Below are 20,677 nucleotides of genomic sequence, written 5' to 3'. Positions count from 1 at the left end.
TTTATCCGTGTTGTTTCTTATTCTTGCTAGGTAATTTTAAATGCTTTGTCGTACCCTGCATGGAAATTTTGGCTCCACTCTATCTGCTAAATGTCAAGTCAAGCATTCAGGTAAAGGATAGTGCTTAATGTTGTCAGATGATGTGACTGCTCAAAAGTGTACCAAGATTACAATTTAAAGTCCAAAACAATAGTTCAAGCATGCTCCCCTGTTTGAGAGTTAAAACAGGCTTGGTTTTTTTGTTAGAAATTTATCTGTGTTTTTAAAAGATGTTCTACAGGTGAAGTAGTTCTTCTACAAAATCAGTCAAGCTTAGCTTTCTCGACTTGGACATGGCATAGTGTTTTTTGGTTTGCAAGTCAGTTGACGACTTGGCCCACGACATTTCCTATGCTCTGTAATTCGTATCTGCTATTGACATATTGTTCATTAGGGGCTTGCATATTTTACTTAGACACCCTACAGAATCTGGATCAATATGCTAGGTTGACACTGCCCTGCGTGCGATCGCCGGCAGGGACATCTATGAAATGGTCAGTGAGCTCCCCAGTAGTAGTGTTTTCAAAAGAGCTGATGGAGATACCAATTTGTTCAGGTATCCCTGCTACTGAGCACTCTGCAATATTTCAGGTATCCCTCAAAACATTTATTTGTTGGTGCAGGCTGCAGCTAAGTTTTTCATTTTTATGCATGTTTGGTGTAGGATTGGGAAAGATACATTCGGAATTTGGATGTTAAACAAACTATAATGCAATGGTGTCCTATATCTGAACTTAAATAATAATGTGAAAGTACATTTCATGTTTTTTATGGCGTTCTTTGCTTATTAGTCTGCGTATCTTGTCCAGTGTATACACGGCTTGTCTGAAAGAGCACTTCGGTGCATTATTCTTACTAGGTGGTGCTTTCAGGCAAGTCCATTTCCATGTGTTATATGTATTTCTGGAAACATACAGATCCATCTCGTATCAATTGATCATGACAGGGATCGTCCGGTTGACAGGCTGAAAGATGTAAACATTGCTCTCTTTAAAACATCCAAACTCATGGGGAAGATGACTACAGAAGATTTTGCTACTTTATTGAATAAGGTTATATGTTTTACTAAAAAACACATGTTTAAGTATTATGCTAAGATGTAGTGCTTCCTACGGTGTAGAATATCTCCTGCCGCAAATTTCTATTTCCGCCTCATGAACCAGGTACTAGCATGTTTGCATGCAGTCTCCTTTGCATGTCAGATGGACACTGCCTTTGGAGTTGCAGTGGAGATGGACTTCCTGGGGGTAAATTTCGGAGGCTTGAATAAATGTGTATCTTTAGATCATGTGCTTTGCTAATGAGGTCAAGGTGTCCATCCTTCAAATCCTCCTACCTATTATTGCTCTTTGCATTGTTGTTTCCCTGGAAGGCAAATATGAAACGTGTCTGATGAATTGTTAAAAGAATTGTTGCACCCTGCTGTGTTATTGGGGACAGGTGGAAGGAAAAAGTATGGATTGCACCAATATTGGATTTTGCAACTGCAACTAATCACTATTCCCCATCTGCAAATAGGGCTATTTTATACAATAGACAAACACTGCCTCAGCTGCTCTTTTTTTTTTCTTCAGAAAATCTTAGCAATAAAGAAACATTCTGTTCCACAGACATTTTGTTACACTCCTCACACATTGATTCATGCAGGCCAATGCTTTTTCCTAAATTTCCATGATGGATATTAGCATCCAGCTTGTGTAAATGTGAATGGAAAAAGTTACTGAAAACTTTAGGATAATAAGTTTTCAGGATAATAGAATATCTGAAACCCTGTGTCTTCGGCTACTCTCACAAGTGACTATGCAATGTGTTACGTCACTTACCTTTGTTGTCACTATGTCTGTGTATACAGTATACGTACATTGCTACGGGAGCAGAAGAATTTTCAATGCTATGTGCCATGCTCATTTTGATATTATTATGTAAAAGTTGATACTTATAAATCTTGGTGAGCCATAAAATAATATGTTGTTAATATCAATACCATGTTTTCCATGTTAGAATTTTTTCATAGCCCATAGCAACACACAGGCATGATCCTAGTATTATGCTAATAAAGAAAGATAAGTGGAATAAAATGGCGACGAACGAAGGCTAGTAAGTCGACAGCTTCAATGCCAGCAGCCACCAAGTAATATAAGTGACGCTAAAGGGGCCCTGCAGATTGCAGAAATGAAAAATCATGTTACTTTGTTAAAAACAAGAACGGTAGATATGGACGACTTTGCAAATGGATATAATCGCATAACTGGGCCAAGCAACTTATTGACATGACTATGCTACGGTATCAACCACGCTTGACGGCTTGAGGACTATCTCTACTTCTCTAGTCATCACGCTCTATCAACTACATAGCAGACGCCCACTTCCAAAGCACTAGGCTTTCAAGCATATTGATAAATCGAATTAAGCAATTGCTGAAACTTCAATTTTAAATGCATTGCACTTGTATGTTAGCTCTCCAAATTGCAAAAGCATTACGAAGGAAACTAAATTCAAAGTATCCAACCAGGCAACCAAAAAGCTGCAAACAAAAGAAACATTACCTGTACAAGATGTGGCAAGTTAGAATTCTAAACCCTGAAGAACCTTCTCTGGATCCAGTTGCCCACTACAGTAACTGGAAGGAACAGCTGAGAGCTCCATCCTTCCTTTCCACTCCTCACCAGGCTTCAAGGTAATGAGTTTCTCAACAGCTGCAGGCTCCACGCACAGCATGTGTTTGTATTCTTCATCCCCCAAATCTTGCATATTTTTTGACTTCTTATCCCACGGGTTCCATACAACTTCAAGGGGAAAAGGGTAATAAAATATGCATATTGTAACAAGCTAAAAGAATGCTGATAAATCAACTAACAAATAAACTTACCAGTATCTGGAAGTCCATCTTTCCGTAAAACATATGTTCTTTTCTTCTCATGATCAATGATTGCAATTTTTGATGGTGCGTCTAGATATATTTTGTCAACCTTCACCACAAAAAAATACTTACAAATCAGCAATCTAGTTTCACATGTGACATTGAACTAGTTTGGTTACCTCTGCTTCAAACACAATTGCATCTCCTTGTTCTGTGAATCGTTCTTTCTCGTTCAGGTTGTCAAAGTAGTCCAATGTCTCCAGCCCTTCAACGCGTATTTCACTGGGGATATTTGTGGCTTGAGTAAGCAAGCGAAAACCATTTGAACTCTCAACAGTTTGAACAGATATGTGCTTTAATTGACAAGAAGTATATGATATTAAATGTCTGTTAATGCCTATTCTCTCCAACTTCAGCTCACTCCTTACCTATAGAACTAAAGTACAGGAACTGTCGCCTGTGATCTAAAAGTTTGGTGTGTGCCTGCATTAAAACTGTTGTATAAAACCAGCGTGTTTGCCAGCAGCTTCTAAACAGGTTTTGCATTAGCCAAGCTCGGTACAATACAAATGCCACAAGCATAATACATATGAGCCTATCAAAGGCATTTACAAGTAAATTGAACACATATCACTGGAAAGTCATGGATGAAAGGTCCACAATTCCAGTTCCAGACTCTTGGAGAAGTTTCAGTTTACAATATCTGAATGGAAATCTGAGAAAAAGGGGGAAGCAATTGATTAAAAAAGGGTACATACCTTATGTCTGATACAGACAAGTATGTATGATATGCAAATGTAAATGAGAAAGTTCTTCCATCAATGTTGGTGTTTCTTATTCGAGAAGTGAGAATCAAATCTCCTCCAGGTGCAAGAGCAACTCTTAATCGAAATTCAAAGCTGCAAGTCATAATTTATTCAAAGATAGATGAGGAGCAGAATCAGACATGTACTGCATAAAAGAAAAACAACACGAATCAAAGGATGGTCTAACACGAACCTGTGAGGCCAAACCTTGAGATCTTCTTCAGAAGGCTTCAGAATGAGATCAGCGAAAGTTTTTATAGCAGTGTTTACTGGAAAAGGTGGAGGATTATCATCAATAGCCCAGAAACGGTTCCTTGCAAATCCATGTTTCTCAAGATTTCCTTGTGTTCCAAACTGCATATAAATGGTCCATTTCAATTTTTAAAATTCAAGCAGCCAGTTTTCTTTTAGCACGGATTTATGAAAATAAAGATGAACTTGCCATACTTGGGGAAAGCAAATAGGTATTCCACCACGGATTGCTTTTGGAGGCTTGAAAATGGCCTGAAAAGGAAGAGATGCTACTATTAGTGCAGAAACACATAGAAAAATAAATAATCAAACAAATTTCTTTAAACAGCGCCTAGGGTCTCCTATTTAGTTGGGCTAATCATCGGTTCATGAAAAAGAAACTATTAGAGAGTAAAAGGGCTAGGATCACAAATACATGAGAAAATGAAGCAGCAGTTTGTAGTTATTTCAAAAGGACTCATTATAAAATGAGAATATGGTGAAAATATGTTCGGATCAGATCTAATTAATGACAAAATTATTTGGTATGGAGAAGGATGATAGGGATGCAGCGCCCATGCTTCTCATGCAAGTTCTTTTTCCTCTACGGTATACTAATATATTAAGATATTAACCAATGAGGTCATCCATGACATCTTGAATGCTTCTGCACCTTGCTGCTGACAAAAAGTAACTCATCTCCATGGTCATTCTTCCAAGAGGTTACTTGACCTCCGTATAAATGGACCTTGCAAAAGACAACATAATTGATTAGCTACAGCCTACTAGATTTAAAGCCTGATCTAGCACAAAAGACAACATAATTCATGTAGGTCCCGTGCAAATCCCCATAAGGATTTACCTTTTGGCTTTTGGTACATGGGTACACTACTACACTTACAGACCTGGATAAAAAAAAAAGATGGAGAAGAAAACGCCAGCTAGAACGACATTTGACACCCACTGGCAGAAGTTTGGAGCCTCCTTAAACTAAAATAGTTAACTAATTAGTGTGTCAAGGCTTAGAAAACAAAAGATTTATCTAAACAGCTGGATGGCACTAAAGGCTCAACTACTCATCATGGCTTACCTCCTCTGCGATGCTAGTTCCACAGATCATAGCAAAGTTTTGTTACGAGCTTTGATACGATATGCATTTGGTGCTGGGCAACTTCACCAATACAAGCATAACACATAATCATATTAATCTTAATTAATCATGGTCTATGGCCACGCAGCCAAACACGCTAGAACTAAAAACGCAAATTCACCGCGGTTCCTCCATCCTATCATGAAAAAAGTTGCTATCCTATCCTCTGCAGTCAAGAAGTCTAGCACCTTCTATCCTACAGGCCATCAAATGTGTACTGACCAAATTCCAGCAACCTGAGGATCATCCATCTTGAAAACGAAAGGGCATAGCCTAGGCCCTTTTCCCTTTCAAGTTGCATAGTCGGTGCGTCGTCCGCCACTAGATTCCAAGAGGCGATTGCCCTCATAATATTTGAAATCTTTCACCATCACTTTTCACAGTCCACATATCGAGTTGTAAATAAATGTCACAGCGATGCATGACCAAAGCACAACATCGCTTTTCTCGGTGGAATAGTCGCAAAAATTAGCCATAAAAAACACTCATGAATGATCCACCTACTAGAAAGATGGCACCGCTAATTCATCTGATTAAAAAAGTGAAATCCCCTCGGCAAACTGCACACTCTCTACGCAGATCGCTCCAAGCCTCTATGAAATTCGCGCGAATGCGCCCCCCAAAATCGACCTGGAAAAGAAGGAAGTTGGAGGCGATTGAATTGGTTACCTCCGCGGACCAGCCGCGCGCCTCGCGGAGCACGATCTTCTCGAGGCCAGTGGGTCCCTTCGTGCGCTCCACGGACGACGAAGGCTGCGGCGTTGGCGGAGACGACGACGACGTGGCGGCGGCCATGTCCTCACCGGCTCACTTAACGGCAAGTTAGTTGCTAGACTGCTGCGGCCGGCGAGAGAGCGTGAGAGTCGGAGCGAGAGTGGACTGGTAGAGAGAGGAAAGGTGGGAGAAGTATTTATAAGCGCGCAGCAGGAAGACCGAAGACGAGTGGCACGCTTTTTATGATTTTTTGAGAGATTTTAGGGGGGTTAGTTGTAGGAAGTCTTATCCTTAAAAAATAGCATTTGCATCAAAATAATTTAGTTGGGGGTGCAGGCTAAAAGAATGTGCTGAAGTTTATGTGCAATTAGAACAAATCCATTCGAATTTTAGCTATACACAAACTTGGATCAGGCGTCAGCTCAAACATTGTGGCTCAGTGTGGACCGACTGGTAGGATGGATGCACGTTGCACGGGTGCTTTCCGACCAAACCAAGCGTCCAAGCCTTGCGCGCGGCCTTGCCAGGTTCCTGCTGTTGACTTCCTGCAACCGCTTGAGAGAATAGGATTCTTCCAATAGCCAGGCAACTTCCAAGGGTTTCTATTGGCTGAATAAGGCACTTTTCCAGATTGTTCACATTCCTAGGCTTTAACATTGGCTAATTTACATTGTTCGACTTAGCTGTGTGCCTGTGTACCACAGGGAAAAAACTGCAGCATTTTCAGATTCTATGGAAGTTTCTTCAACATGTCGGTCCAAAGATAAGCAGCACATTCGAAGTATATGCTTCGCACACAAGACAAAGTGGTGTTAATAACAACAAATTGTAAACATTACCTTAAACTGTCCAGCTCAAATCTAATGAAGCGGGAGCTTCCACAAGTTGTAGCTGTGAGTGAACATCACTATGAAGGTGAAAAAAAGCTTGAGTTACAGCTCAAAATTTGCACAAGATCTATGAGCTGATGAATGACTCATCTGTTTGACTACAGACTATAAATTTCTGATTTGTCTTGTATTGTATGAGATCCATCTCATGGCTCCTTTCTTTGTTATCTCTTGATTTCATATTGTTTGATGCTTTACTTTGACATATCAATGTGACAACAGCAAGAGGCAGCACACCTATACCAAAAATCAAGCATACATATCAATATCATGTTCCCAGATTCACGTCCATTTAAAGAAGAACAAGAAAAAAAATATTTTGCTAATGGCCACCACACAAAGACTGTAACACATGTTTACTGAAGGTCTGAAGTGCAGATCATGGCACACTCATTTGAATATTACTTTATTTGAGATCTTACAAGTGGATCATGTAAATATTTTTCTTCAGAGTAACCATAAATGTAGAAAACAAATTATGAGCTGTCTCTGCTACAGAAGCCAAGTGCAAACTGAAATTGAGAGATATCAATCCACAAGCCTAGGTTCGGTCATGAACTACATGCTTTCAGAAACATTGCAAAAAAACACTCTAAATGTGAAAATATAGTTGTGAGAAGTTATTGCGCACAAACATAGCCATGATTATGGGTAAGGACTCAAAAACCACAAAAAATTGCTCGTGTTATTCTAAGAAAAACAACAGAACTATGACATGTTAATTGTTCAACTTTTCTTTCTTATATGAGAGAAAGCGTGTATTCACCAGTGCTATATGCACTACCTTGAGGTTTGACTACTAAAGAGATGTGATACAACAATTAGTTAGATCTTAAATTTGAAGCACATGGTATCAAATGAAAACTTAAAAGTCAATGATTCAGGCACATACTTTGCAAGTGTGATGCTCTCACTTAATAAATGGTAAGCCAGAGTGCACTCTCCGCGCATATTCTTCGTATTCAGAGCCAAAGAATTGCCTCAAGAAAAATTCTTCATACCTGCTCTGAGTGAAGGAATCACATGGAAAAAAGGGGGACTGATTTTACTCTTTTCATGAAGATGTTCATATTCAGCAGATGGTGAAAACAATTAGAAGGTTGAAAAGGTCGATAATCAAGACAGAGAGCCTAGAACATAAGCAAGGGAAACACAAGTTTCAGCAGGATACGGTATCCGTTTTGAAAAGAATCGCCACAGCACCAAAATGAATGCAACTGTTGATACTGGATTACAGAGCATAACCTGGGTTCCTACTGCCCATATAAGAAAACCAGAATACCCAGGATGGCGCATAAACCTGTATCGTTAAGCAGGATATTTAGCAAATGAAACAGTCAAATATTCATAGTGCAAAGTAACACAATAATGTCGGATATCTTGAAAAAAGGAATCTTTTACCTATACACCCCATGGGTAACCAACTGATGCTGATCTTCATGATAAATTCTTATAACATGCGTGAAGGCACGCCCAGCTGTCACAACAGCAACTTTACGGACAATTTCACCGATAAGCACCATTAGAAGGCCAATATTACTGATAAACCAGTACTCCTTTATTTCCGGGAAGATAAGGATTTCTGTCAGATGTTCCAGCATTGCGAAGCTCATTGCCAATACATACTGCTTGCTGATAAGAAGTGCTGCGCAAGAAGTAACTTTATTACTAATAACACTGCCAAAAATAAAGTTAGGATAATGTAAAGTCCAATCTCAATTGTAAGAATTAAGGACAAAAAGAAGAACTAACAATCGCCAGTATCAACATAGGTGTGCCTGATGCCTTTTCATATGCTGTTTGATCAGTGACCAATTGCAAATCAGTGGTTCTGGCCATGTTATTTAAATAATTTAAATACATCGATTCATCCTCCGTTTTAGGAGGGTTGGACAATTTGTCCACAAAAGACCAGCAAAACTTTGAGAACTCTTCCTATATTCATCGCCGAAGGAACCGGGATTTATGCGATGGGCAGTTTAAAACAAAAGCAGCGTCATGCTAAAGTTCTTTTTCAGGAATTATTTCTGATGTCATAGTGTTTTGAAATGAGAACCATGAATGTCTGTTTTATCCTACTCCCTGTTTTTGAAGGAAACTATGGTGTGATCCCATACTACATGAGCTGGACGAATGCAAGCTGCTGAAGCCCAGTTAACATTAACTATTCAATTTATACAATTAAACACATTTAATGGTTTCATTTGTGAAAACCCACTACATTGATGCGCTTAGATCATACTTGCCCATTTTTGTGCTTTAAACAAATCCTGGCCCATTGCGAAATATTCCTCATTTTCTGAACTCACTAGGGTATAACACATTAACACTTGGTAGCTTGTTTATGTCAAATTAAACAGAATACATACAACAAAAGGTCAGTTCAAAGCCAAGCGAGAAATTGCCGAGACATATTGGCACAGGGATTTGCTTCAACTACTCAGTGAAGCGCTAGAATCTGGTAACGGAACTGAGCTGCAAAATTAAGTAATCGCTCATTGACACTTTCAAATTCTAGTAAATTTCACGAGCACAGTTCAATTGGCGCATCCTACTCGCGCAGGTTTGCTTCAACCCAGTGGATCGCTAGACTAGTAATGAAACTGAGTTGCGATTTAGGAATCACTCGATGACTCGACACACCACTTTCAAATCTAGTAAATTTCACGAGCACAGTCCAAATTACGCTCGAATCACAAGAGAGATCGAGTCATGGCGCACTCACATGTGGCGGTGACGTTCCGGCGGCCGTGGAAAGCGGCGGCGAGCACGTACTCGGAGCCGTGGAAGAAGACCAGCGCGGCCGCGAACTGCCACGCTTGCCTCCAGGCCGACATGGCTAGAGCCGGGATCTGGAGCCCGAGGCTTGCGCTAGGGCTCTGGGGTTCTCTAGCTCCAGGAGGAGATGCTTCGCCGAGAGATGTGCCGAGCAGGGGATGCCGCATACGGAGGCTTTTCAGACCAAAGGCATGCGGGGGAGCTTTTCGCAACGCGCCTGTACGGGAAAAGCGAAGCTGGTGCCGGCGTTTGGGCTCCTCGTACCGCGGCAGCGGCGGCGTGCCGCGCGGGTGGCCGCCGCCGCGTTCCGGTGCTGCTGGTGCTGAGAGCCGGCGGCGCCAGCGAAGGCGAGAGGTTCCCGGCGCCCCTTCCCTCACCCGAGAATTGCAGTCTGGGTGCGGGCTGGTGCCCAAGCATTGGCTGGACCGGACTCTCCATTGTGGGCCTAAAGAGAAAAAAGGTTGAATGATGGTCATGTAGACAACCAGCAATTGCCATGGACTCAAGTTTTTTTTGCAAGTAAAAGGCAGAATAATTCGCCAAATAACACATTCCAATTCATAAGTTGCATAAATTTATAGATACAAATACATAAATAGATGCAGCATATATAAGGTTTAATGGATATTTCTCATTCTAAAATATTAGTTAGTTTAGTTTGTTTATGTCAAATTTCTCTATTTTTGACCGAGTTCATATGGAAATTCACTAACATCTATAGAAATCAAATCAAATTTATTATATCCATCATAAAATACTTAATACATTGATTTGGTATTCCCCGGTAAAATGTGTATACTTTCATGAAATATGATGCCGTCTACTTTGTTGTGACAAATCTATACCTAATATTAAAGAGAGGATGTTTCTTTCAATCCTTCAACCGTCATGGTCATTTTACGAAAAAGCCTTTCAAATTTTCAGTAATCAACCTGCAGTCCAATTTTGAAGAGAGAGGGGCCTTGGGTGAAAAAAGGAGGGAAGGGAGGGGGTTAAAGGGGAAAACGCTTCTCCTTTCTTAAAACAGAGGCGACGGAGGGGATTGAGTGCCCCGGCGGCCGGAGTGGGGGGCGCACCGCTGCCCCGCGCTGCTCGACGGCGAGGTCCGGCGGAGCGCGCAGCCGAGATGCAGGCGGGCAGAGATGCGGCATGGCGACGGAGAAGAACGGTGGGGGCGCAGCACGGCGCGACTAGAGCAGGGTCGCAGAAGAGCTGCGCAGCAGGCAGGGATAGAGAAGAACGGCGAGGGCGCGGGCGTAGCGGCAGGGACGAGCAGAGCCACGGGTTGCGCGGCGGAGGATAGAGATGTACGGGTCCAGGAAAGGGAGAAACGGATAGGATAAGGTAGAATTTTCTACCCGAGAAAAAAACAACCATGACGCGGAACACCCAGTCCTGCTCCCTGAGGTGGTGCCCGTCGAGGAGCGCGGAGCTCGGCGGGCGGGAACGCAGGCGCGGGCTCGGTCGACTCTGGCAGCGCGTAGCTAGGCATGGGGAAGGACCCTGCAGCGCGGCCGTGGCAGCGAGGGGCGGAGGTTTGGGGAGCATTGTTTAGTGCTAACAGAAAGTCGTGCCGCGTTCGGTGACGACGACGTGCTGTTATTATACTCTATACCGATTGATGCTAACCGGCACAGCGATCCGTGCTCAGTAATTAAACACACGGTCTTTTGACCGGACCATCATTGAGGCGTTCATGATTAGCCATGCCGTAGATGAGCTGATGCGTGAAAGTGAACCGTGCAACGCGAGTAGGGGAAGCAAGAAGCTTGCAAGCTATCGAGACTTGCACAGCAACGAAGAGCCTCCCCTATTTTTTATTTTTCAAAATAGAAAAAGCGGTGGCCCATCCCGGAACGGAGAGAAAAATTTCCCAGTATATGATCACCTATAATTTTCCTATTCCTTAGATTAGTACCACCTCGCCATCCAAAACAGCGCCGCACCAGCTTAAATGTTCGTCCTCGCGAGCCATCCTCGCCGAGCTCGGTTGCGCGGGCTTGTAACCCAAGTGGGGGCATTAAGGTGGTGTGGATGTTTGGTACGGACTCTGAGGTTAAGTCTGTGGTGTGCCCTTGCTGGCCCTGCCCATTCCAAGTTGTAATGGCTTGTGCAGCCCAAGTGAAAGCTCAGGCTTCGCTGGACCTGAAGTGGGGGCTTCATTGGTCCTGAAGTGGCATGAACAACGTGAGGCTGGCTTCACAGAGCAGCGATCACTGCCCACTTCGAACGGTGGAAAGCTAACAGGCCACTACATCACGGGTCCGACCTGGATCCCGAAGAGCCGGTGGCGAGGATTAGAGAGGTAGAGGGTAGGCGCAGGGCTAACCGGATGGCAGAAGCAAAGCGAAGTGGGGCCTGCGGCAGTGGTGTGCCATGGGCAGCGCAGCCATGGGTAGGGGTCGGGGCCTGGTCGGATCGGGAAAAATGTGGTGCACTACACGACACGATAAAAAACATCGCGTGCCAATTTCGCCGTAGCAACGCACGGGTTCTTTTACTAGTAACTAAAAATTTGAGTTACGATGCCAATTTTTTCTTTTGGTGCAAATGTATAATGGGCAAACATATTAGCGCTCAGCATGGGGTTATCCTCTGACCTAGTGATATGAGAATGAAATTTTTTGGTAAGTTTGATTGTGGAGGCAGCCTTGCCTATAGGCTTGCTTTGCCAGGCGAGCTTCGTCTAGCCAGCCGCGAAGAGCGTTTTTTTTTTCTTGGCTCAGTCACTTTAGGAAGGAAAATCTTGCTTGCATGAGTCCCCAAATAATATGGCTAGGAAACCAAACACAATGATATGCTTCGATTTTTGCGCGAGCAAAGCAAAGCGAGACGAGCCAGCAGAACCAAACGTGCCTTTTATATTCGAGTGGCCAGACTGATAACATGTACTTGCAATACCAACCATGCATCCATGATTATGAAGCGGCAAATCGACGAACTGTTCCGCCGCCCAAAGAGGACGATGCATGGAAGCATGGACTAAGGATCAGGATAAGCAGCTACGGGCATTGGCGGAGCTACGTTATGACCGTAGAGGGTTATGGCCCCCTTCCTCCTGAGAAATTTTGAAGCACCCAATGACCAGCGCATATCTGCTGCATGCCTGTATGCCTCTGATTTGTCTGACTGCTTGCATGCAAGCATGTTCAACTCAGTCACACATCTCTCTTTAGTCTTCGACCGATTAAGCACTTCTATTGGCTTTCTTCCTCGCATATAATGTTGCCTGCCGGACGATCCATCTAGCATAATTGTGACACCCGGCCCAATTTGGTTGGCCCAGTGTGGCCCATTAGCGCAGGTGCGCATGTTTAGTACCACATTGCTAGTTTAGCAAGGGTGGAGGCAACTTATAAGCCTTCGTCAACCAGCCATAGCACCTTCGGGTTAACCCTTTTACACGAAGCGAGGACGAAAGTGTAAGCAGGGTGCTATGTGTACGCGTGCCCGCCCCTCGGAAGGGCTGGGCGGTGCGGCTTTGGAGGACGGGGTGTTACAATAATCAAACCCTATTGCTAATTGTTCCTTCTAATCCATCCCAAAACAAATATAATCTTTTGCAAGTTAAATATCCTACACTGTTCTTAAAGAAAAAGGATACATGTTGCATTGGCTAGCTTGGTGTTGGCCTAGCGCATTGATGCTGGCATCGATCTGTGCTGGCCTTGCGGTCGCGCAGCTTCATACATGCTCGCCTTGCTGCCATCACCATGCTCTCGAGAGCCGCTACAAAACCGCAAGGCTCACAGCTCTCACCTTGCTTCTACCACTGCAGGCCCTTCTCCGTTTGTTGTATTTGTTTTCTTTTCTTCTCAATAATAGTCGTTGTATTAGGATTGCTAAATGCGGACCCTAGACCCCCGGTTTCGTGTCACGCTCCGCCGACAAACGCTCTTCTCGAATTGTTACTGAGCTGTTAATGACAACCTCAGGCACGCAGGCGGACACAAAAAATTCACTGCTCGTTATTTTCATCTCGTCTAACACATGCGCACTGTCAAAAGACGAAGGAGAGAGGAGCACACTGTCACCTACCGGCTGCAGCAGCGTCCTCGCAGGATGCAACTTAAAGCCTCTGTTCGCTTCATCTTATCAGCCAGTTTATCAACCACCGAATAATATTTTTTATCCGGTGGCACGCCAGTTGCCCTGTTTTGTTTCTAGCGTGTTGCGTCACTCATCATTGCCATGTGCTGAAATAGACGGATAGACACCATCGAGAAAGCTTTCTCCTAGACGTGTTTGCCGGTGCACCGCACCTGGTCAGTTTCCCGGGAGAGCGCGCGCAGGCAGGCGGCAACGGTGGCATCCCCTACCGCGCACGTCAATGGCACGCGGGCTCCACGCAGCTCTACGTGGCCCTCGGGCGCCACCCTCCGTCACGTGAGCTCCACGCCCATGACACGCGGGGGCCACCCATCCCCCGCCGTTTCCCAGCTCGCGCTCGCGCCCCGCCCGCCGTTGGATCGCCCACGGGCTCGTCGCCGTCCCTGACCGCAGATTCGCCCGGGTCCACCCGCAGAGATGGAGGGACACATCGGCACGGCACATGGGTACAGGTACACAGGCGAGAGAACGGCGCGGTCAGCAGGAATAAAATAAGGCACTTTCTAGGTATTTTAGGCGCGGCTAGCTCGTATTATCACCTCGCTAATTATTTATCAAATCGGGTTCGCAGCTAATTAAATCTGGAAGTATATCTTTCCCGCAAGGAAAGAGAGGGGGAGGAGGAAATACGGGCGGAGAGAGAGGCGAGGAAGGAAGAAACCGAAGAAATCGAGGAAGGGGATTGGGATTGGCCCCTGCTGCGATTGTGGTTGATTCGCTCGCCCATCCTCCCCCAACGCCGCCGCGTTCCTCCCCCCAATCCCAAATCCCTAACCCTGCGAAGGGATCCCCCTGAATCCGGCGTCCAGGCCAGTCCAACCTGTAGTCGTTATCCGCCCCCGCCGGCTTGGCCGTCCCCAATTCCGATTGACCCCATCGCACCCGCCGGAGGAGAGGGGAGGAGTCGGATCGGGGAGCATTGGGATGGCAGCCGCCGCCGCAGCAGCATAGGGATGGAGCTGGATTCCTCCGGCGGCTGCTTGGCTGCTCCAGCGGACGCTGTGATCGTCGCGATTGGAGGTGGTGGTGGGCGGGGTGCTGCGCGGCGGGCAGGAGATCTCCCCGAGCGCCAGTGAGAGCTGAGGAGGAGCTGGTTGGTTATGGAGGAGAGTGGCGGCAGGCAGGAGGACGCGGCTCCGCCGTGGGCGCCCAGCGAGGCCACGGCGTTCCGCCGTTTTGCGGCGGCCACCGCGTCTGGGCGGTCGCAGGAGGCGACCCCGTCGGCCTCGGGCAATGGGGCTGCTTCCCGCGTCAGCAGCCTTCATGGCGTCAGGCGGAAACCGGTACGGCTTGGTCTCCTTCCCCTTGCTCTGTTGCTTCGGTTATCGAATTCATGGAATTGCAAGGAAGTAGGATACTGGTGTAGCTGAATTCCTTCTTCTTTGTGCTGCTGACTGGTTTAGACTGAGAATTTCATGGAAGATGGTAGTGTTTTCTGGTTTGTTGGTGAACTCTTGTGCTGCTGTGGTGCCAAATTAAACTGTATGTCTCATTTTGTACAATCACAGGGTGGTCTCAATTTGAGAGCAAAAGAATTCCAATGCTTAGATACCTTTTAGCATCTAATAAGAATGCTTTGGGATATAGTCCTTTGCCTCTAGTTGCTTTAGCATATTCCTTGCTACTGTTTAGCTCAGGAATGTTTTGGGTAGTTCTGCTCTTTCCAAATTCGATGAGTGTTTGAGGTAGACCAATCCAACATCATACTCCACAAAACATCTTTATGGGTTTCTGTTTGATGAGTTTTCTTCCTTATTATGTGTATGTACACTAATGTTCTGCCCTCTTGTTGCAATTCCTCTTTTCGTATGATATGATCCTCACTCCTCAAGCCCATTGAAACTCTGATGTTCTGTTGTTGGCTAACTCTTTTTACCATGCAGTTTGTTGCAAGATTAACAGCAGGCATCATTCAGACATATCAACAGTGTGATCCTACATTTAAGTACTCAGATGAGAACATCCCAAAACGCTTTCTCACCAGTCCTTCTATCCCTGCCCACAACGATGGACTTGACAATGCAAATTGGGACCTCATATTGTATGTCAACCTAGAATTGGTTAATAAGATGTCAAACCGAAGGTTACTCTTCTACGACTTGCATTCAATGTGCCATATTCGCCTGTTTCATAGTATTGAAATGTACCTTGTTATTTTGGGACTCAGGTTTATCGTCAAGGAAATGCTTGGCCAGGGAACGTTTGGTCAAGTTGTCAAATGCTGGGACACAGAAACTAATGACTATGTTGCTGTGAAGGTGATAAAAAACCAGCCTGCATTTTACCATCAAGCTATCATGGAGGTTTCACTGTTAAGAACGGTATGATAGTCCATTAGGAACTTCATTTCACTCAGTATGTGTGGTGACTCACCATTACAATTGTGGATGTATTTGCAGTTAAACCAGAAATTTGATCCTGATGATAAGCATAACATTGTCCGTATGCTCGATTATCTCTCATTTCAAAATCACCTGTGCATAGCCTTCGAAATGCTTGGGCAAAACCTGTAAGCTGATCTTGTAAAAGCTTTTTACCCAATAGCTTTGTCCATTGATTAGTTTTTTGTTCGAACTGCACTTTAAACTCTCATTTCAGGTATGAACTACTGAAAAGGAACCACTTAAGAGGTCTGAAAGTGAAATATGTGCGGGCCTTCTCAAAACAGGTGATATATCTGTTATTTTATTGTATGAATGCCAATTTAGTACTTCTTTGTTACTAAATTTTGTTTGTTTATGCTTTTAGATATTGGATGCCATGGTTGTGATGCGAGATGCTGGCATAATTCATTGTGATCTAAAACCAGAAAATATTCTCTTGGCCCCCAGGTGAGGTAGCATTGGGTTTTCCATTTTTAGGTTTTGGTCCACTATTTTAAAGAATACTTTTAGCTTGACAGTCTAAGATGAATTTACAGTGTCGCAACCGCTGCAGCAGTGAAAGTTATTGATTTTGGATCAGCATGCCTGGAGGGTAAAACGGTTTACTCATATATCCAGGTTTTCTTTTTGGAACTTCTGTGACATCATTTCTTAATTTCTTATTTAAGTAATTGTTGGTTAATTGAAAAATAAGACATTGGTTCTTTTCTTCCATTTTTTTAGAGCCGCTATTACAGGTCTCCGGAGGTTCTCCTTGGCTATCCGTATCCTATATAGCATGGGAAGTTGTTTCATTTCATTCACTTTAAGCTTCTTGGTGACTTTTGTTAATTCTAATATACTTTTTCAATGAAATGCTTCCTTTAAGGCATGTTCCTTGGTTCATTTTCAAGTAGCTTGCCTGAACCTTAACACTTACCAGATATACAACTGCGATTGACATGTGGTCTTTCGGTTGCATAGTTGCTGAACTATTTATTGGTTTGCCACTATTTCCTGGAGCGTCAGAATATGACGTGCTTCAGCGAATGACTACGATTCTTGGGCAAGTTTCTTTATCTATAGTTTTCTCACCCAACTCTGCATTTTGCACGCAACATGGCTGCATGTTAAAGTTTTATTGAGTCCCATGTAGTCAAATGTCATTATTTAGGTCCGATGTTCAGCTACGAATTTAAATCACCTGGTGGCATATTTTTAGGGGGCAACCACCAGATGACCTGCTAAGAGAAGCTAAAAACACTGGAAGATTTTTTAAGCATGTCGGTAGTATTTTTCCTGGCAGTGAGGCACATGATGGTATTTCTAGTGCATACAGATTTTTAAGTGAAGAAGAGGTTGAAGCTGTAAGTGTCTCGTGATTTCACCTAAAATAACCCTGGATCTTTTTATTTTATATCTGTTCATTATGTACTGCCTTACTATCTTTTCTAAATACAGAGAGAATCCAAGAGGCCAAAGGTAGGAAAGTGGTACTTCCCACGGCTAAAGCTTGACAGACTCATTTATACCTATCCTTGGAACAATTCAGAACTGACAGGTTTGTTTATTTATTTTCAGTCTCTAGGTTACATTTTGGCCCCTTGCTGTCTTGGCATAGCATATTTACTCTTTGTTAGTTTCAGCCAAGTCACTGTAATTTTAGTGCTTTGCTGTATTCATGTTTCTTCTATTATTTAGTGAACAATGATGTTGGTGTCTTCTTAAGTTGTGTACTTCCTCCCTTTGCTAAAAGCATCTTTTTCTTTCATGTCATTCTTTTGTATGATTATAGAAGATAATTAAAGTTAGAAATGCATGCTTGAATTCATGTTTGACATTTTTGAGCTGGTCTCCTCAATATGCAAATGAGAGTTCTTACAATAAAGCTTGCAAGTTTGATATTATGTTCTCAGGTCTTGCATTTTGATTCAGAGACAGAAAAAACAGATCGTTTGGCATTAGTTGATTTCTTGAAGGGGCTTCTTGAATTTGATCCAAATAAGCGATGGTCACCGGTGCAGGTATGGCTACTGCTACTGGCACAATTCCATGTTGCATTCTCATGTTTAGGGCCTGTCAAGATAATTCATCCTATTGGCCTAGTGGTATTATAAATTTATATTGATTTTGCATGTATTACATTTTCTACACAATTACAACTTTTCCATTATGAAGTAATTCATATTTTGAATAACTTATTTTTGTCATCTGGAATTAACTTGATTTCTGCTACTGGAACCAATTTCAGGCTCTATTTCATCCTTTCATAACCGGCGAACCGTTCACCGGTCCATATGAGCCTGTACCTGAGACTGCAAGAATTGTGAGTATGGCCCTATTTTCTTATTTTTTTTTCTTTGCAAAAATAGCTACCTTGGAAACTTGATAATAATAGGAAGCATATGGACATTGTTTCTTGAAACTATTTTGCGATGAAGAAATTGTGGGTTCCCTAGTTAAAGGTGATCAGCCCCCCTTGATTTGAAGTTCATATTAATCACATCCATGCACTATTTAAGAAACAAATCAAATATGTCAGCATTTTATCTATATAATTATGCTCATGATTATTTTCCCTGCATGGTGGGCACACCTACACCGTCTAATTTTATCCAAAAAACTATTTTTCATGCATGTTGATCAAGATACCAATCTCCAGTTCCTGTCCATAATTTGTTGTCTTTCATTTGTATTTCAGCCTGTTGCTCGTGCTGCAGCAATTGATCACAATCCCGGAGGTGGCCACTGGCTACATTCAGGTCTTTCCCCGCAGGTGATAGCTATTCTCCCTTTTCCTGCTTCTGAGTTGAGCTTTAGAAGTAATAATTATGCGGAGTCTTTTCTAAACCATTGTGCCCTATATTTTAAACTTTTCTAGGTTGGAAGTGTGAACAGATGCCTACCTCTGAATAATGCCTATCCTCCAAAGATGCCCTTTTCTTATGGGAGTAGTTATGGAAGCTTCGGTAGCCATGGTAGCTATACTGGTAATGCTGGTTTTGCTAACAGCTATGGAAGCATTGGTGATGTTAATACTAGCAATATGTATTACTCACCCTTAGGTTCTTCTGGATTTACACAAATTGGCTCTAGTCCAGATATTAGACTAAGACCCCGTCTCCCACATGATAGAGGTATTAGATTAAGCCCTGGTAGTCTAGGACCTATGTCTCTGGGAGCCAGTCCATCGCAGTTTACCCCACCAAACTACCAGATGCAAATCCCAGCTAATTCTACTGGGAAGCATGGTTCTGGTTCTCCTGCAAGTGGAAGCATTCATGGTTCTCCATTGGGAAAAGCTGCTACGGCAGGCCCGTATAACATGAGGAGGAACGTGCCAATGCCGCCACATGATTATGTATCTCAGCATGGACAAGTGCGATACGGAGATGGTGTCAGTTTTAGTCATCCTGATGGTTATGTTCGAGGACATACAGGCCACTCTCAGAATGCAGGACCCAGTTCTGGTCATTCTAGTTGGAGACCACAAATAAGTTCAAGAAGTGGTTTTTCCTTGGATGCCTCGTCTAGTCACGGGCCTTCGCAGGCCCTCCATTCGCAGGCTCCTTCCAACTCATTTGACTTCTCACCAAATACATCAGCTTCATCAGCACTTGATCCTGCTGATTGGGACCCTAATTATAGGTATGGAAAAGCATACTCAAGTTGATTCTTGTAAACTTGCAAAAGGTAATATTAATATATCCACTGTTCCATTTCATAGTGACGAGTCATTATTGCAAGAAGATAGTTCATTGTCAGCTGATCTAAGTAGCAGTCTCCACCTTGAAGATGCAACTCGTCAAGCGAGTGGATCTATTAGATCAGCCAATTTCCAAGGCCATGTCTTTGCAACATCTAACCCTGTACCAACAAACCAAAGGTATTGCCACCTAACCGATTCGTGCTCCTTGTTTTCCTTGACCAGTCAGAATATTTTGAGCTTGCCTCCCTTTTTGCTTTTCTTTGTTAGACTGCAAATATGCATTACCCTTTTTGGTTACAGAGGAGATCAATTATTTCGTGCCTCCTATCAAGGAGGGAGTTCTCATTCCAGTGTTCCCGTCAACTATGGCGGTTACAACCCTCCAAGTTATCCTCAGCAAAGTCTCCGTCCTCGTCCTGGACAGCCAATTCTTCAGCAGCGATACAATCAGCCAACTTCTGGTCCAATGCGGCTGATGGGGAGCCATCACAGTGGGCAGCCTGTGTGGCCCAGTACTTACGGCATGGGCGAAGGAGTGCCCTGGGGTAATAATGTCCACTTCTTTCTCTTTATTAGCAAGTAAAGAATCATGTCCTTCAAGAATATTAACAGTAATCTCAAATCTGCAGGTGGAACAGGAGGGCACTCGTTTACATCGAGCGGGCTGCCGCCATCTCTTGCAAGAAAAGATTATGGGAGCATCTTTTAGCGTGGATCGGAGGAATGGCATTGATTCATTGCAGGCATAAATTATTTGTACTTGCGAGATTGGAGTTTCGATGTTTCTAGCTGTTGGTTGTTTTCCCGATGTTGTTGGATTCCATTCCTCCATCTGATCCTTTGCTAAGACAAGACTCCGTATATACAATATATGATCGATGATTATAGCATTCTTTGCGTGTTCTGATTATTGTATTTATTGTTATCGTATTGATGGTATGTAGAAGTTCCGCATTGAAATCAGATGTGCTGTGTAACATGTTGACCAACGATTCCGTGGGCTCGCAAAGCGATGCAAATTGCAATC

The 20,677-nt window shown here is 43.5% G+C and overlaps 3 protein-coding genes across 4 annotated transcripts; 1 reads left to right on the top strand and 2 right to left on the bottom strand.

Moving 5' to 3' along the window:
- Positions 1-1,480: 1,480 nt before the first annotated feature.
- LOC101779147 (putative glucose-6-phosphate 1-epimerase) lies at positions 1,481-5,986 on the bottom strand. 2 transcript variants are annotated; one of them, XM_004976650.3, is made up of 9 exons: positions 5,756-5,986; positions 4,610-4,684; positions 4,153-4,209; positions 3,899-4,059; positions 3,658-3,798; positions 3,079-3,181; positions 2,909-3,008; positions 2,586-2,825; positions 1,481-2,196 (listed from the first exon to the last, which is right to left on the bottom strand). In XM_004976650.3, the coding sequence occupies exons 1-8, from the start codon at positions 5,879-5,881 to the stop codon at positions 2,605-2,607; spliced, it is 984 nt and encodes a 327-aa protein (XP_004976707.1). In that variant the 5' UTR covers positions 5,882-5,986; the 3' UTR covers positions 1,481-2,196; positions 2,586-2,604. The 2 variants fall into 2 exon arrangements, with proteins under 2 accessions (XP_004976707.1, XP_022684189.1); XM_022828454.1 differs by lacking the exon at positions 5,756-5,986 and having other exon boundaries at positions 4,572-4,684.
- A 603-nt stretch (positions 5,987-6,589) lies between these two features.
- On the bottom strand, positions 6,590-9,894 carry LOC101778469 (probable protein-S-isoprenylcysteine O-methyltransferase). The gene is made up of 5 exons (XM_004976648.3): positions 9,416-9,894; positions 8,092-8,335; positions 7,862-7,990; positions 7,583-7,691; positions 6,590-6,927 (listed from the first exon to the last, which is right to left on the bottom strand). Exons 1-4 carry the CDS (start codon positions 9,633-9,635, stop codon positions 7,601-7,603), a joined length of 684 nt encoding a protein of 227 aa, XP_004976705.1. The 5' UTR covers positions 9,636-9,894; the 3' UTR covers positions 6,590-6,927; positions 7,583-7,600.
- Positions 9,895-14,140: 4,246 nt separating this feature from the next.
- Positions 14,141-20,557, top strand: LOC101777787 (serine/threonine-protein kinase minibrain). The gene is made up of 18 exons (XM_004976647.4): positions 14,141-14,861; positions 15,462-15,661; positions 15,746-15,899; positions 15,978-16,087; positions 16,177-16,246; positions 16,327-16,409; positions 16,499-16,580; positions 16,686-16,726; positions 16,885-17,007; positions 17,164-17,308; positions 17,403-17,502; positions 17,877-17,965; positions 18,193-18,267; positions 18,643-18,717; positions 18,823-19,589; positions 19,669-19,827; positions 19,951-20,195; positions 20,280-20,557. Exons 1-18 carry the CDS (start codon positions 14,679-14,681, stop codon positions 20,357-20,359), a joined length of 2,781 nt encoding a protein of 926 aa, XP_004976704.1. The 5' UTR covers positions 14,141-14,678; the 3' UTR covers positions 20,360-20,557.
- Positions 20,558-20,677: the final 120 nt, after the last annotated feature.

Source organism: Setaria italica, chromosome VII, assembly GCF_000263155.2.
Source record: "Setaria italica strain Yugu1 chromosome VII, Setaria_italica_v2.0, whole genome shotgun sequence".
NCBI classification, from domain to species: Eukaryota; Viridiplantae; Streptophyta; class Magnoliopsida; order Poales; family Poaceae; genus Setaria; species Setaria italica.
This window is presented reverse-complemented; position numbering and strand designations above follow the sequence as displayed.

Bases quoted from the DNA above. Each gene is read 5' to 3' on its own strand.
- LOC101779147 (XM_004976650.3), bottom strand. From the start codon at position 5,881: ATGGCCGCCGCCACGTCGTCGTCGTCTCCGCCAACGCCGCAGCCTTCG. The intron at 4,685-5,755 runs GTAACCAATTCA...GTCTTTTGCAAG, and splicing joins CGCGCGGCTGGTCCGCGGAG to GTCCATTTATACGGAGGTCA. The intron at 4,060-4,152 runs GTATGGCAAGTT...ATTTATATGCAG, and splicing joins TACCTATTTGCTTTCCCCAA to TTTGGAACACAAGGAAATCT.
- LOC101778469 (XM_004976648.3), bottom strand. From the start codon at position 9,635: ATGCGGCATCCCCTGCTCGGCACATCTCTCGGCGAAGCATCTCCTCCT. The intron at 8,336-9,415 runs GTGAGTGCGCCA...CTTCTTGCGCAG, and splicing joins CCGGAACGTCACCGCCACAT to CACTTCTTATCAGCAAGCAG. The intron at 7,991-8,091 runs GTAAAAGATTCC...TTAACGATACAG, and splicing joins GTTACCCATGGGGTGTATAG to GTTTATGCGCCATCCTGGGT.
- LOC101777787 (XM_004976647.4), top strand. From the start codon at position 14,679: ATGGAGGAGAGTGGCGGCAGGCAGGAGGACGCGGCTCCGCCGTGGGCG. The intron at 16,088-16,176 runs GTAAGCTGATCT...CTCTCATTTCAG, and splicing joins GAAATGCTTGGGCAAAACCT to GTATGAACTACTGAAAAGGA. The intron at 17,008-17,163 runs GCAAGTTTCTTT...GCATATTTTTAG, and splicing joins CGAATGACTACGATTCTTGG to GGGGCAACCACCAGATGACC.